At 42.4% G+C, this 16,129-nt stretch overlaps 1 protein-coding gene across 6 annotated transcripts in view; it reads right to left on the reverse strand.

The window, feature by feature from the left end:
- Positions 1–16,129, reverse strand: part of PDE6C (phosphodiesterase 6C) — an 88,231-nt gene that overhangs the window by 26,016 nt on the left and 46,086 nt on the right. For all 6 annotated transcript variants that reach the window (XM_053311780.1, XM_053311776.1, XM_053311781.1 and 3 more), the window contains 5 exons: positions 13,468–13,611; positions 13,318–13,386; positions 8,181–8,327; positions 4,419–4,526; positions 3,016–3,125 (listed from right to left, as the gene is read on the reverse strand). In XM_053311780.1, coding sequence (XP_053167755.1) covers positions 3,016–3,125; positions 4,419–4,526; positions 8,181–8,327; positions 13,318–13,386; positions 13,468–13,611 — 578 coding nt within the window. The remainder of the gene's footprint in view (positions 1–3,015; positions 3,126–4,418; positions 4,527–8,180; positions 8,328–13,317; positions 13,387–13,467; positions 13,612–16,129) is intronic.

The raw sequence follows: 16,129 nt of genomic DNA on the forward strand, positions 1-16,129 counted from the left end.
ATGCTTTTTATTGCACTGATTGATCCATCAGCTGATTATTAATGATATTTTTAAATTTTAGTGAGTCTCATATGTGAATTCCCCCCCACCCCCTGCAATTATCTGTTAGTGAATGTTTGGCTTAATCTTCAAAAAATCATTAAAAATCAAAAGAATCACTGATTAACTTGCAATTAAATGCACAGAGTCCTGCCATCCTCTACTACCTATGTGCCAATTTTCAGACCTCTCTACCCAGCCATTACTGCATTATGTTTTTTTTCCCCTCGTAGATTTTCCTTTTTCCTTTTCCTTTTCCCTTTCCCCCATAGATTTTGGTTTGGGAAGGTGCTCTTGTGTAACTGTGCTACTTCAAAAGGATCTCTGACTTGTTTTATTCCTTTTGCAAGGAATAATGAGCACATGAGCACTTTGTCAAACCAAAATGAGAGAGAAAGAATTCAGAATGTGGTAAGGACTGGGCATGGAACTCTGAAAATTGGCATACAAGTAGGGGTGTGCAGCACTGATTTGCAATGAACCAAAAAAAGGGGCCAGTCTGAGTCTGAACTGAACCGGGCCTGGTTCAACCGGTTTGGGATGCTTGTAAAAGGGAATCCTGTAAGGTGGTGTGGGGGGCACTCCTCCACATCGTTTGCTGGCAGGGGCTGGGGAGGGTGCTGGTGGAGCCTAGAGGAGCCCCCCCAACAGGGTGCTGCCACCACTGCCACAGGTAAGGTGACCTCTCACCCACCACCTGCCCACCCTTTCAACCATTCTTTAGCATTTGGGAGGGATCTCCTTTGCTTGTAAAGGGGGAATCCTTACTGGATTCCCCTTTACAAGCATCCTGAACTAGGTTGAACCAGATTGAACCTAGCCAAACTGGTTTGAATGCACAAACTGAACCACCAGCCGGTTCCAGCGAATTGGTTCGTGGACTGGCAGTTTGGTTCAAATTCATTTCAAATTTGAACCAAATTGCCCAGAACGGTTCCATGCACACCCCTACACACAGGTAGTGAAGGATGTCATAACTCTGTGTATTTAATTTCAGGTAAATTGGTTCATCCATTGGTTTTTATAATTTCAGTTATTCTCAGATGTGATGTTAGTTTTTTGCTGTGATTTTCTCATGTTAGTGCAATTTCAGCTTAATCAACTAACTGATCAATTATGTAGAAAATAAATACATAGAGTCCTGCCATCCTCCACTATACGTGTGCCAAATTTCAGGTCTCTCTGTCCAACCATTACAACACTCTGATTCCCACCCCCACTTTTCCTCATAGATCTTTTAATTTAAAGAGATATTCTTGTGCACCCACTCTGGTTGAAAAGGATCTCCCTCTTGTTTCCATCATTTTGCAATAGCCTGGGTGCGCAAAGACACCATGTCAAACAAAGGAATTTTTAAAAGTTCAGAGAACAACTGTGGCTGCAGTGGGGGCAGGGGGATTGCTCAAACTTCAGAAAGCTGCTGCAGACACCATTTTGTATTTCCACCACCATTTTATCTTTCAATTTTCCAATAATGTTAATATTTCCTGATTATATCCAATCAGATATTGGCTTCTGAGTATAGTACAGAGTGTGAAAGCTGCCATAAATTTTGGATCTGCCTGCTCAGTGTGCCTGTCCATTGTTCTAGCACACCACTGGCAGTGCACGAGAATACTGGAATTTTTTATTTATTTTTTAAATCGAGATTGACCAGAAATTGACTGCAGAGAATAGGAAACAAGTCTGCCTAGGTAAGAACTGGAAGGGGTGGCAGGAGGAGCTGACACTCCCCACAGTCATTCTCAGGCAGGTAGCCACACCTGCACCTCTCGCTTTATCCACTTTATCCATGGGGTCTCTCCACATGGCTCAGCAAAAATGCCGGCGTTTCCTGTACTGCAGTTTTCTTCCAAAGTGCAACTTTTAAAACATGCTTATGTATTAAGGACCAATCATCATGAAAAAAGCTGCTGGCTGTATGACCAATACTTTGCTCTTGTCATATTGAACTAACTGAAAATATCTCTCTCATATGAACTCTCTCTCATATGAACTATGAAGCAGGAGTAAATCACCATTTGAAAAAATTCTAGAGTCAAAGAGGGGCAGCACTCTAAACATCCCCCCATCAAAACAAGATCAAAGGAAACCATCCCTTCCAGGGTCGTAGCTAGGGGAGAGGGGGCCCTTGTTCATCCTTCTCTTTGGCGGCCCCACAGAGTGAGGGTGAAGAAAATAGGGAGTGGTCGAGCTGGAGGGCCCTCAGGAGCTGGGGGCCTGTGTTCTTTGAACCCTTTCGCTCAATTATAGCTACGCCCTTGCCTTTTTCTATTAGTGAAGTACCTCTAACTTTGCCAAAATGTATTTGTTTTGTCCCTAGAAATGAGTAACTTCCAATGATTTCCATGAAAGAAAGAAAAGGGGTGAAAATCAAGGACACCAGTGAGACAGGGGTAAAATCTGTTTTCAATCCATTTGCATTGGATAATCAATGTCTGGGGGTGAATTAATGTCTGGGGATGACCTCAACAGGCTTCCTGATGCAGCCCAAATTTCGCCCCCCTATAGAAACCAATAGAAGTAATTCACTTTTATGGAACCAAAAAAAAAAAGAAGGGGGGGGGAGGAAGCATGTGCCCATTGAAGGGGAGGAAGAAGAAAAAGAACATTCTACTAGGTACATATTGGCTGACATTTTTAGATATAATATTTTTGAACTGTTGTGAAATCACACTTCCTTTAGTGAGAAGATTCTAATATGCATGTCTGTAAATATTATTGATTGATATATTATTTATATACATATTATCGTCTATGTCCATGGCACTTTGCAAAGAATAAGAGGACAGGTTTCTGTTTCAAGGGGCTTACCATCTAGACATAGACAGGGAAAATAGGAAAGAAAAAGAAGAGCAATGGAGGCAGGAGTAATGGGAAGCAAAATAGGCTGTTATTTCCATTAGTGGTACTGATGCTTAATTGCTCTCGGTTATTAGAGCTGTGCCAAAGGCTTCACAGAAAAATAGCACTTACTTCATCTGATACAGGTTATTGGTTCCTCTGTGATCAATGTCATGGCAAAAAGCTGCAGCTACCATAGCAAAGGCTTCTAGGTCAGTATAATATTTCTTGATTCTACCTGTCTATAAAAAGAGAAGTGGTTTTGTTGGTTTTGGCTTCTTTACTTTATATTTCTGCATGCATTTTGTAATATATATTTTGCAGAACTTGTTTTTTGGTTGGTTTGTGTGAAATAAAGTCATGCTTCCTAATGACCTACAGAGACCAAATTTTGTGTACACAATCCTGCCACTGAAATTAACTGAATGCACTACTTTTTACACCAGAATATGTTTGGTGAAAATTTAAATAATTTTTAGATTTTTTTTAGAAGAAATGCTGAATATCATACTTCTCAATGACCTACAGATATCACATTTTGCATTAACAAACCTGCCACTTAAATTAGCTGAATGCACTACTTTTTATACTGGAATATGCTCACTGAAAGCTTTAAATTGTTTTTTGGGGGGTATTTTTAAAAGATTTTTTTAAAAATATATTAATCAGATTTTGTTATTTTTCTCAACAGATTCTTAACACCCCATAATCAGATCAATGAGTCCAAAACCACATCATGCCCCAGAGAAGCAGAAGGTCTTTCTCAGATTGAATCAAATGAACAATGTTTGAAGTTGAAATCCTACAAAGGTCACAAATTGTTCTTTTACTTTCCTTTTACAAGCACATTAATTAAAAAAACCTATTACTTATACAAGTGGCTCTTGAATGGTAGTTTTGCCTATTCACGGGCCACCTCCCTGAATACCAATTTTGTTATCATGGGGAATAGTTTCTATTATTCATTGTTTTCAAACCCTCCAACTAAATTGGTGTAAATAGTTTAAATAGCTGCTCTCCCTGCTTCTCAGCTGGCATACGGGGAGATTTAAAGAAGCAGTGCATGTGGTGCAGCCTGCTCCATCCACTCTCATCTCTTGTGCCACTTCTTTAAACCTCCCCACACATCAGACGAGAAGAGGGGAGGGCCTCTGTTTATACCTCCCTGCAACTCTCCGCTGAAGTCTGCAGTGGTTCAAAGTTTAAATAACCACTCCTTTCAGTTCTCAGCTGACGCACAGGGAGGTTTAAAGTTTAAATAGCCACTCTCCCCACATAGGCTGCTCCTTCCATTCTTGCTGCGAGAGTGGATGGTTTAGCCAAGGAACCGGACCCAATTTTTTAGGTTAGGTAAAGCATTCCGATATCATGGTTTCCATGAATGCTACCCTCGTGGTATTAGAGGCCTCCTGGATTTCATTCCTTGAGCTTTCTTAGCAAAATATCTTTGCCTGGTCAACAACAACGGGCGTCACCTACTAGTATGTTATAATGAAAAGCAAACATTGACATAGGTCCAGAGTAACAACATATACCATCAACAGTGTAAACATGGTCTGTCCAACATTGAATCCATGCCGCCAGTTGTGATAAGTGATATCACGATATCCTTTTCTGACTGTATACATCCATCTTGTAAGTACCTGTGACAAATAAGGAGCATTTAATTCGGCTCACTCTTCAGTCCTCTATATAAGAAACAGTGTTCCCTAACTTCATGAAAATTGGCTGCTTAATACAGCTGAGAGTTGATTTCTTATCTCTAAAGGCTAATTCAGACAATGGACAACATCCAGACTTAGTCAGTCATGATTAAGCACCAGGAAATTAATGGAACTTAAATTGGACACAAATAACTTGTATCTTGATTTCAGTGATGTTTAATCATGAATAACTACCCTGGTTGCTGTTCAATATATTTTCACTTGTCTGAGGATTATTGCTTATCCTGTATGGATATAAATAGCCTCCCAATTGTAATAATATTCAACAAAAGTTAAATAGATATTATTTCAAGCGAGTATGGAAACCTGTTATGGATACTATTAAGGTAAATGGCGTTTAATATAACCCAAGTAAAATTTTGGTTGAAATGATCAGGAAGATGATGGATTGAAATATCAAAAATATGTAATTGTGATTGATATACCTGCTAAATATGGTTATACCAACTGTACATATTGTAAATGTTTAATTTAAAAAAAAATTAATTTTCTTTCTTTTTTATTTTGATGTACCACCAGTGTATTATTCACCTTTAATAATAATGAAAAATAAAATAATAAAATAAAATAAATAGCCACCCAAGACATTTGATGCCTGATGCAGGAAGTCCAAATGATGCCTCCCCCTACATATACACATTAGTTATAGGGGTGTGCTGAACCAGTCAGCTGCAAACTGGGCCGGTTCAACCGCTTTGACCACGGATTGGACTGGCCCTTGCAAAAGGAGTCCAGTCCACGATCGAATTGCAGCTGTAAAGTGAAATCTGGTGAGGATTCCCTTTTGCTTCTGAGGTTAAAAAAGTTTTTTTTTTAAAAGGGCGGAAGAGGAGTGGCGAGCGAGAGTAGCTTTTAAAGTAAAATAGAAGGTGCTTACCGTGGCACCCCCCCCCCCACTTATTTGTTTGTTTGTTTGATTGATTGATTGATTTCTATACTGCTCTTCCAAAAATGACGCAGGGTGGTTTACATTAAAATAAAAACAATTAAAATCAATTAACAGTTCAAATCAAAAACTATAAAAACAATATAAAACCAATTAACAATTAAACCATTTAAAACAGTATTAAAACCCTGGAAAACCAGGCCAAATATTTACAATTTAAAAGCAGTTTAAAAACCCTGGAAGGCCAGGCCAAATAGATAGGTCTTAAGGGCTCTCCTGAAGGCCAATAATGAATTCAGATTACGGATTTCTGCAGGGAGTGCATTCCAGAGCCCAGGAGCAGCTACAGAAAAGGCCTACCTTTGAGTCGCCACCAGACGTACCGGTGGTAACTGGAGACGGATCTCCTCCAATGACCTTAACGTGTGGTGGGGAAGTTATGTTTGCAGCGGTGGTGGCAATATCTGGTCTCCACACACGCACAGAGGCCATTTGCATGGTCAGCTTGAACCAGCGAACTGGTTCAAGGGGTTTGGTCAGATGGACTGGACCAGTCAATAGATTCAACTAAAGCAATTCACAGACCACGGCCCAGTCTAAATTTGATTTTAATTCTGACCGAACTGTGAAAATTGGTAATGCGCACACCCCTAATTAGCTAACAAACAGGACAGATCACCAGAGTATGCTACATACTGTATATCTAATTGAAATGAATCTGAGCTCTTTGGAGAACTACCATATTGCTGAGCAGTTCTAGTTCATTTCAAGAAGGTTTGCACAGGAGAACTTGCTGGTGGAGCATGTCTCATGGGTCACATCTGTGGGACTCCTACTCTGCCACCCTTAAAGGAGCCTAAAAAATCTTCACCATGTAGGCCAACCATGTCATCTTGCCAGAGAGTAGAGGAGCCATAATGCATCATACTCATGGATCACAGCATGGCAATGTTTGTGGCAAAATCCTGGAGGATACCCCCATTGATACAGCTGAATTTGCTCCAACCAAGGTCCATGAACTCCTTGCTCAACACAGCATGGTTGTTCACATAAGTACGTAATTGGAAACTGACAGGAATGCTTGACAAGTGAAAACATAGTCTGATCCAACTGCTATGGTCTTTTATGTGGGCATTTTTTCTCCCCAAAAGCTGTCTTATCTTTCTGATTTAGCAAACTCCCAATTGCTTCATCTTTTTAGCCATTTGGGAGTAGGCAAGGTTTTGCCATATGTTGGAGTTGCATTTCTCATCAAAATATGATCACAGAAATATACTATTCTATAAATCCCATTTGATTTAATTTTCATATCAACGCATTCAAAAAAAATCCACCTAGGATGTGTATATATTTATGGAAAATAATCACAATGGAAAACAGAAAACTGCAGAACAGAGATGGCATGGATGCCAGAGGTGCCAGGGGCAACTGAACACAAGCAGGAGTGCCCATGGGTCTACAGCCTATGAAACAGTTGTGCCTACATTCCAGCTTGCCTTCCTTCTGTCCTGCAGAGATGCCTGCTCCCTAGAGGCAAAACCACCACTTCAAGCATTCTGTGCTGCTCACAACCTGACTCCACCTGAGCTACTCCACCTGAGCTCTGCTGTTGCTGCCCTTTTTCCCCCTGTGGCACCCTCTCGCTCCCAGGACCTGTCCCTCACTGGCTTCACCCCACCTCCTTTGCCAACCCAGGCACTATGTGCCACACTTCCTTATCATGTTAGTTTCAACTGCTGCGGTGTGCTGCTACTGCTGGCTGTTTACATGTGCAAGGCAGTCCAGAGCATGCCTCCCTCAGTGCTGCCTGGCTTCTCCTCTGCTCTGCTAACACCAGCGCTTGCTCTCTCTCTCTCTCTCTCTCTCTCCCCCTCTCCCTCTCCCTCTCTCCCCCCTCTCCCCTCCAGCACCGAACTTGACAAGTGACAAAGCAGATAAATGTGACGCTTGGAAGAGAGAGACAACAGGAGGGGGAGGCAATGCCAGTTTCTCCTCCTCAGCACTGTGTTGCTAAGCTTGCAAAGATGAGAAGCTGGCACTAACGCTCTCTCACCCCACCCCCACCCACCCCTCTCCTCCCTTTCGCCCACTCTCTCTCCCCCTGCCCTCTCCTGCTGTCTCTCCCCTGCTCAAGATGATTCCTGTTAATTAAAATCAGTGGTGAACAAAGCTCGGTCACAGCAACTGGGCTGTGGGCCAGACATTTGTGTAGAGATGAGGAAATGAGCTCATAAAAAGCATGGGTGGTCGCCAAGTATCTGCTTTGTCTTCACACAGGCTTGGTGCTGGAAGGCAGAGCTGGTGTTAGCAGAGGAGAGGAGAGACTACTGGGCACTGCTAGAAGCACTCTCCAGACTGCATGAGGCATTGTCTAAACAGCCAACAGTGGCAGCACACCCCAGCAGCTGAGGCCAGTGTGAGGGAGAAAAGGGGTGTCTGTGCTGGCAGAGGAGGTGGGGCCAGTGGTGGGGGTGTGGCATCAGCACTGGGCCCTGACCAGGCGCAAGGCCAACAAGGGGGTCCAGGGTAGATCATTGCCATCTGCCTCAAGCAACTATGAGCTAGTGCTGTAGCTCACACTTAGGTTTGTGACACACTTGCCAAAAGACTGGCCACTGTTGTTGCAGAAGAAATATAGGCATGCAAAAATATTGCTGTTGTCTCATACAATGCAAAATACATCTGACCTCTGCTGGCACTTTGAACTTCTCCACAACATTTATTTCAAAGAACAGGCGGATTCCACACTTGATCAACTCATGTTCTGTAACAGGGAAGTCACTAAAGCGAAATTCATAAAGTTCTACATTCTTTGGATCGGGCAACTCCTCTCTCTGTTGGGGAACAAAACAAAATTCAGTTTGAGATGTAACAGATATGAAGCAAAAATTGTTTTTGTGCGTTTAACTTTAGTGGGAGTGTTGCCTTGCCAACTGCTTGGAATCAACACCATCATGTGTACATTTCAAGTAACACTTCTAGCAAAATTAGCATTGCATACTAAGGGCCAAAATTGATATGTGGTAACTGTGGCTGTAAAAAGCATGCTTAACACTGAAAGTACCTCTTGATTGACTAAAAGAAATTCTGGTAGAGACTGCAGCCCCATCCAGACATTTTTTAAAAGTACTGGTGTACACGGTTACAATGGCACAAATGAGTCAGAAGTCCCACCTCTGGCCTGTCAGTCATCCTCGTGCCCCACCACTCACACTTAGGGTGGGGTTTGTCTGAAGAGGGAAGTGTCCTACCCATGATGGTCGGTGCTTCTATGATCGGAGGCTGGGGCAATCCAGCCTTGCAATCACAGATGTGCCCACCATCAGGGATAGGGCACTTCCCTGTTCAAACCAACCTGTACACTGTACTGTGTACAGCGGCACTTTTAAATATATATATACATCTGAATAGAGCTTGAGATACATGGTTTGTCTCTTTTCCATCACACTGTTTTCTCACTGAAAATCTCCCCCTACTCTATGCCATGGAAGCAACTACTTACAGCATCCAGTAGATGAATATGTCTGTCACTGATTACCAGTCATTTAGTCATGATGGCGATATCCTATCTCCAGGTTAAGAGGTAGGATGCCTCTGAATACCAGTTGCTGGGAAGCATCCAAGGGAGAGGGCCACTTGTGTACATTTCCTACTTCTTGGCTTCTTAGATAGGGGTGGTCCTTCCATGAGGCAGGGAGAGGTCATTGCTTCAGACGCAGGAAGTAGCAATGTTGGGTCTCTGCTACCATAGGAGCCTGCTGTCTACTGCCACTTCCCTTCAATGCCCCATGGAAAACACTGTTCATTTTCCTCTCCTCAACCTGCTAGGGTACACTTCTCCTTCACTTGAGCTAGAAACACCCCTGCCACCACTGTTGGGCTTGCTGGAATAATCTAAGAGTGTTTACATGTCACTGCTGTTGCCTCAGCAATGCTGAGCACGGACCTGCAGAAGGGTGGGATATCATATTGCCCTTGGACCTGTTCTCAGAGGTCCACTGGGAAACAGGATGCTGGACTAGGTGGACTCCCAGCAGGACCCTTCTTATGCTCTTATGTTTGTCTGATTGATCGGGATGTGCTGAAGTTCAAACTTCTAAGGGAAATGTGGCAGACATAATTTTGCATGTCTATCAGTAAGATTTTCCTTAGCTTTTGTGCAGGACCTGGTAGTACACACTAAACAGCAGAAGATGATGAAAAACTTAATCATAGCTGTGCAAATGAAATCTCAAAAAAGATTGGGGGCGGGGGGTGGGCAGGATATGGCAAAGCCTGACTCAAAACACCCACAAAATACATTCTGAGCTGGTTTGGATGATCTCTGGCCTCTGCATGTGAGGAGGAGGATAGGGTCATGATAAGAGCATGCCCATATGGTCCTGACATCATAAGAACATAAGGACAGTCCTGCTGGATCAGGCCCAAGGCCTATCTAGTCCAGCATCCTGTTTCACACAGTGGCCCACTAGACTAGATGCCTCTGAGAAACCCACAGGCAAGAGATGAGGGCATACCCTCTCTTGCTTTTGCCCATCTGCAACTTGTATTTAGATGCATCTTGGAAGTGGCCTATAGCCACCAGACTAGTAGCCACGGATAGACCTGGGGATCTATGGAATTCCCAGCCATGGATTGTGATGATGGCCACTAGCTTGGACGGCTTTAAAAGGGGCTTAGATAAATCCATGAATTCCTCTAAGCCCATTTAAAGCCACCCAAGCTAGTGGCCATCAACACATCCCATGGCTAAGAATTCCATAGATTAATTATGCATTGTGTGAAAAAGTACTTCCATTTGTTGGTCCTACATCTCCCAGCCTTCAGTTTCATGGGATGACCCCTGGTTCTGGTGCTGTGAGAGAGGGAGAAAACTTTCTCTCTGACCACTCTTTCTACTCCATGCATAATTTTATATACCTCTTTCACGTCTCCTTGTATGTAGTTGCCTGTTTTCTGCACTAAAACACCCCAGATGCTGTAGCCTTCCCTTATAAAGAAAGTGCTCCAGACATTTGATCATCTTGGTAGCCCACTTCTGCATATTTTCCAGTTCTATAATGTCCTTCTTCAGACACGGTAACCAAAGCTGTACACCTAATGTGGCTGCACTATAGATTTGTATAAAAGTAAAGTGTGCCATCAAGTTGATTTCGACTCCCAGCACCCACAGAGATCTGTGGTTTTCTTTGGTAGAATACAGGAGAGGTTTACCATTGTCTTCTCCCGCACAGTATGAGATGATGCCTTTCAACATCTTCCTATATCGCTGCTGCCCAATATAGTACCAGTGGGGATTCGAACCAGCAACCTTCTGCTTGTTAGGCAAGCATTTCCCTACTGCACCACTTAAGGTGAAATAGATTTGTATAAGGGCATTCTGATATTGGCATTTTTATTTTCAATCACCTTTCTAATGATCTCTAGCATGGAATTTGCCTTTTTCACAGTTGCCGCACATTGAGCCAATACTTTCAGCAAGCTTTCCACCACGGCCCCAAGATATCTCTCCTGGTCAGTCACTGACAGCTCAGACCCCATCAGTGTATATATGAAGTTGGGCTTTTTTGCCCCAATATGCATCACTTTACACTTGCTTACTTTGAACTGCATTTGCCATTTTGTCAACCACTCACCAGGTTTGGAGAGATTCTTTTGGAGCTCCTTATAATCTGTTTTGGATTTCAATACCCTAAATAGTTTTGTGTCATCTGCAATTTTGGCCACTTTGCTACTTACCCCAACTTTTAGATTATTTATGAAGAATTTAAAGAGCACTGGTTGCAGTACCGATCCCTACAGAACTCAACTTCTTACTTAGCTGCATTGTGAAAACTGTCTTTTTATTCCTTCCCTCTGTTTCCTGTCTTTCAACCAGTTACCATTCATCACATGAACTTGTCCCTTTATCCAATGACTGCTAAGTTTACTCAAGAGCCCTTGGTGTGAAACTTGTTCAAAAGCTTTTTGGAAGTCCAAAGATAATATGTCAACTGGATCACTTTTATCCACATGCCAGTTGACACTTCAAAGAACTCCAATTTTTTATTAAACATATAAAATTTATCAAAGAAAAGATGAATGCCCCTTTCATGTAGTTAAAGAACACCTTGGTAGCATTCTGGGAAGTTCTTCAGTGATATCAGGATGGGTGGATTCTCAGCGTGACCTCATCCTTGTCATGTGTAAGGCCAGTGATAATCTGAACTGGCTCTCTGTCTAATAAAACTCACACATTTTATGAGAGGCTGGAAAACAGCAAAAGACCCAATAGAATTAGGAACTATATAGTAATTTGTAATCACTTTGTATTATATTGGAATAATTGGCATAATCAGAATATGCTTTGCTTCTTTTAAAAGATTCTTTAAAAGTAAATGCTGCTTTTAAAAAAGTTTTGAGGTTTTTGTATTACTGGATCTATTGTGAGGAATAACAGTTTTCTGTTGGATTAATGCCGTGATGCTCTAAGTTTTTCAATCGTATGCTGTATTGTCAAGTTGTATGGAGAATTATATTTCAGTTAGCAAGTTATGGAATATCTTACTCTTATTTCTTTCTGAAAGATTTTTTTAAAAGACAATAGACCTCTTCTACGGTTATTATTTTGCAAGTCAGGAGGCTCCTTTTTCCATTTATTTTGGTCTCAGGTCAAGGGCAGGAGGCAGTCACTCACTCCTAGCGCAAAGGCAGGTTTAAGATGCAACACCTGCTTTATCCCATTAGTGAGCTGGGATTCCAAGCTTTCTAATAGGATAAAGCCGCTGTATGTGGCAATGCATGAGGGATCAGACCTTAAGTTCAGTTACCCTCCTGTATCAGAAAGTTAGCTGCATTCATCTCAAGGAGTGCTCAGTCCTATGCTTCTCTTTCATAGAAGCTCAGTGGAGAAAGTTACCCCAAGAGCCTTGTAATAGCAATAGCACATTGCCCCTGCCCCATCAAAGACACCTCTGCATGATTGTTGTTTGTCTTCACTTTCTTCCGCTAATTTATTCGTATAGAATCTTTATTTTTATTTTATTTTTGTAGCCATCCCTCACCTCCTTCCTGAAGTGGATTTGCCCCATAATGCCCAGGAAAGGACATATCCCTCCCAGGGCATAAGGAAGTGAGTCAGTGAGGCACACCGGCCAGTATCTCATGGCATGGCACTGATCTAGCTCAGTCTTGTCTACACTGACTGGCAGCAGGTCTCCAAGGTTTTGGGCAGCAGGAGTCTTTCCCCGCCCTACCTAAGGCTGCCTGGGATGAGCCTGGGGCCTTCTGTATGCAAAGCAGTTGCTCTGCAACTGAGCTATGACCCCATGCCCATTGCTAGAGCAGCAACATGATGAGGGCAAGAAAAGGTTCATTCTACCATGCTGTACTTGAACGTCAGTGGCAAAAAGGTGCCGCCTAATACAAGCATGTGAAGTCATACAGATTAATCTTGGCTTTTTAGTAGCTCGCCTCACAAAACCATAGAGATGGAAGGCACTAACAAGAAGAAGTGGGCTATATATCAAAATGGGTAAGCAGAGCTATAAGGATAAAAGGCAAGGAGGCAACTTAATAACTTGCCGTGAGCTATTAGAGAGTTTGTTAGATATGTCCCAAAAGTATAGTGGCTAAAAATGGGCCACTGTGTGAAACAGGGATGCTGGACTAGATGGGTCTTGGGCCTGATCCAGCAGGCTTATGTTCTTATGTTCTTATATATCTAATGCTGGTGAAGTGCCAGGTTTCTTGACACAAACATACATTTGATATAAAGGTTTGACACAAACATACGTTTGATATAAATCTCAAATCTGAAATGTAAATATGCATTTAGCTACCTACCAAAATTTTGATAAGTTGTTTCTCATCAGCGTCTTCACAGGTGTCTAGGTTCAATTTCTCTTTATATTTCTATCAACAAAAGGGAAAACAGTGAATTGATTCTGTAATAAGATTCAGATTTCACTTCTGCACAACTGGAGTGTCACTCACCAATATGGACTGAATTTCAGCAGCGGTGGCCTTTGTCTGGTACATCAGCATTTCCTGAGCAATGTCTTTCCTGTTTTCAAGCTTATTCATTCTGTCATAGGTGTCAGTATTTAAAACAGACCATCCAAGGAACTGAGTGAGCATCTGCAACAGTGCAAAGACATACAAATATTTAGGCCCTTCAATGTGGTGATTGTATTTTACTTATAGTTTATTGCAAGTATTGGAAAGAAACAGGCAATGATATAATGGTTGTCTTACATACACATGTGAAAACTGTTGAACAATACAGTTACAAGCCCTCAGTTACAACACCATAACTGAGGAAAGGAGGATTCAATGAATGATAGTAAAATTATTACACAGGAATCAGGGCCCAATTCCATTCTACGGCCTCTTCCAGGCAGCTTGCTTACTTACTTATTTAAAAGATTGATATGCTACTATTCTTCATAAATGAATTCATGGCAGTGGGCTACAAGAAATTAAAATACAACCTCTAAAATAATGGAAATGCAGTTTAAGGCAATAATTAGAACAGGACTGTCACAGAGAAGTGCATAGAGTTAGGAAAGGCCTGCTGGAATTAAAAACAAGTCTTTAACTTTCATTTAAAACTAAACGGGGGTGTGGGGATGGGGAGACTAAGATCAAGGAGGAGGGAGTTCCAGATAGTTGGGGTCCCGAGTGGGAAGGCTTGACTATGTGTTGCTGACAATCATGTTGCTGACAATCAGTGACAGGACACATAGGAAAGTCACTCCATGTGATCTTACAGGCCGGGCAGAACTATATGGGAGTAGGCAGTCCTTCATGTATTTTGGTCCTAAGCCATTAAGGACTTAGGGTATATAAGAAGGATGCATTGAATTTCATCCTCTGTTTGTCAGGAAGCCCTCTTGTTCCCATCAACCCCAATGAGCTTTCACATGCATACAGTATATGATGGACATCAAATTATCTATCAATATACTGCTAATTGAGGCCACCAGGCAATCTGTCCATCTGTCCTTGTCAACAGCAAGATCATAGGGCCATTCATACGACCTACCAAGTGGGTGGGCCGGTGGAGGGAAGACTTTCCAAATCTTCCCTTCCCCCCCAGATGACTATCCTTTGCTTGGTGGGTGCGCGGAGTGCATTCCCACATGATCCACGCTGCTCTGTGTGCAGTGCAGAGCAGGGCGGATTGCTCTGAAGCCAGGACTTGTGATCCTGACCTCTGGGTATCCCACAGTGCACTGGTGCACTGGAGGATTCTCCCAGGGGACAGGTGCTCTAGGCCTCCGTCTCTTTGTCAGTGTGCACTGCAAGTAGCCCACAATGACACATGAACCCCACAGCTGGGCTAAGAGCTGGTCTTCAGCACTGGGTTTAGCGTCACAGCACTGCCGGGCTTTGTGTGGATCCCAGCGTTTCTCACGGGCAGCCAAATCCAGGCTTGACTGCCGAAGCCTGGGCTTGGCTACTCGTGAGAACAGCCTCCATAACTATTAAGTAGTTCAGTCCCTAAAGTTGTGTGAGTCTTAAATGTTTCTCTGCTGTATAGACTCTTTGTTTAGGGCTGAAAGCATAGATCTCCTGTAGGATTCTGTAGGCTTTGTAAAATGTTAATGGGCATTGTTTTTATTAATAACAACAATCTCTTCAGGAATAACCCTGATATCCCAGTCCTAAAACTTATAATGAGAGCACATTAATGTTTATGGTATGGTATTTTATGCCAACTATATGCCATCAGCTCATGTGATACAACTTTATGTCAGCATTTATGTCAACACCAGTGCAACCCTTTCAAATGAAATTTGCGTATTATCAAAACATCAATATGTGCCCTTTGATATTGAAGGAAGTGTAGGATAGATAATATATTACTTCATATTTTCAATTCTGTTTGAATCCAAATATACAAGAGCTGCTAATAAACTTATTTCATCTGATTTTATCTTATTTGGTTTATTTACTTTATCTGATTTTATCAAAATCTCAGTGGCTTCTGATACCATTGACCATGGTATCCTTTAGGGCTGCCTGGAGGGCAGATCCCAGAAGGTGGTGCTGAGGGACTGCTGCTCAAACCCATAGCCTTTAAATTGCAAAGTCCAAAAAATAAAGGATTTTATTCTGTCCCCCAGCTGCTTAGCAAATGCTTGAGACCAATGGAAAAGGTTGTCCAAGGTTTGGGCTTAGGTGTCATCAATACACAGATGATGCCCAGCTCTGCCCTCTCATTTGCATTGGATATCAGAGAAGCTGTGAATGTGCAGAATGTGTGTCTGGGAGCCACGATGGATTGGATGTGGATCAACAAACTGAAATTAAATGCAGACAAGGCAGAGGTGCTCTTAGGCAGTTGGAAATATTACTAGTGTTGGGTACTGTTCTGGATGGCATTGCATTCTGCTCGAAGGAACAAGTTTATACCTTGTGTGTGCTCCTGGGACCAGCATTGCTCCTGGATTTCCAGGTGGCTACCATGGCCAGCAGTGCCTTAGCACAGCTTTGGTTGGTGCACCAGCTGTACCCCTTTCTGGAAAAGGCAGACCTGACTACTGTCACATGTACCCTGGTTACATCTAGGCTAGACTGTAATAATATGTTCTATTTGGGCTGCCTTTGAAGAGTGTTTGAAAACTGTACTTCAGGGTTTCTTAACCTTGGG

Source organism: Hemicordylus capensis, chromosome 3, assembly GCF_027244095.1.
Source record: "Hemicordylus capensis ecotype Gifberg chromosome 3, rHemCap1.1.pri, whole genome shotgun sequence".
In the NCBI taxonomy this organism is placed as follows: domain Eukaryota; kingdom Metazoa; phylum Chordata; class Lepidosauria; order Squamata; family Cordylidae; genus Hemicordylus; species Hemicordylus capensis.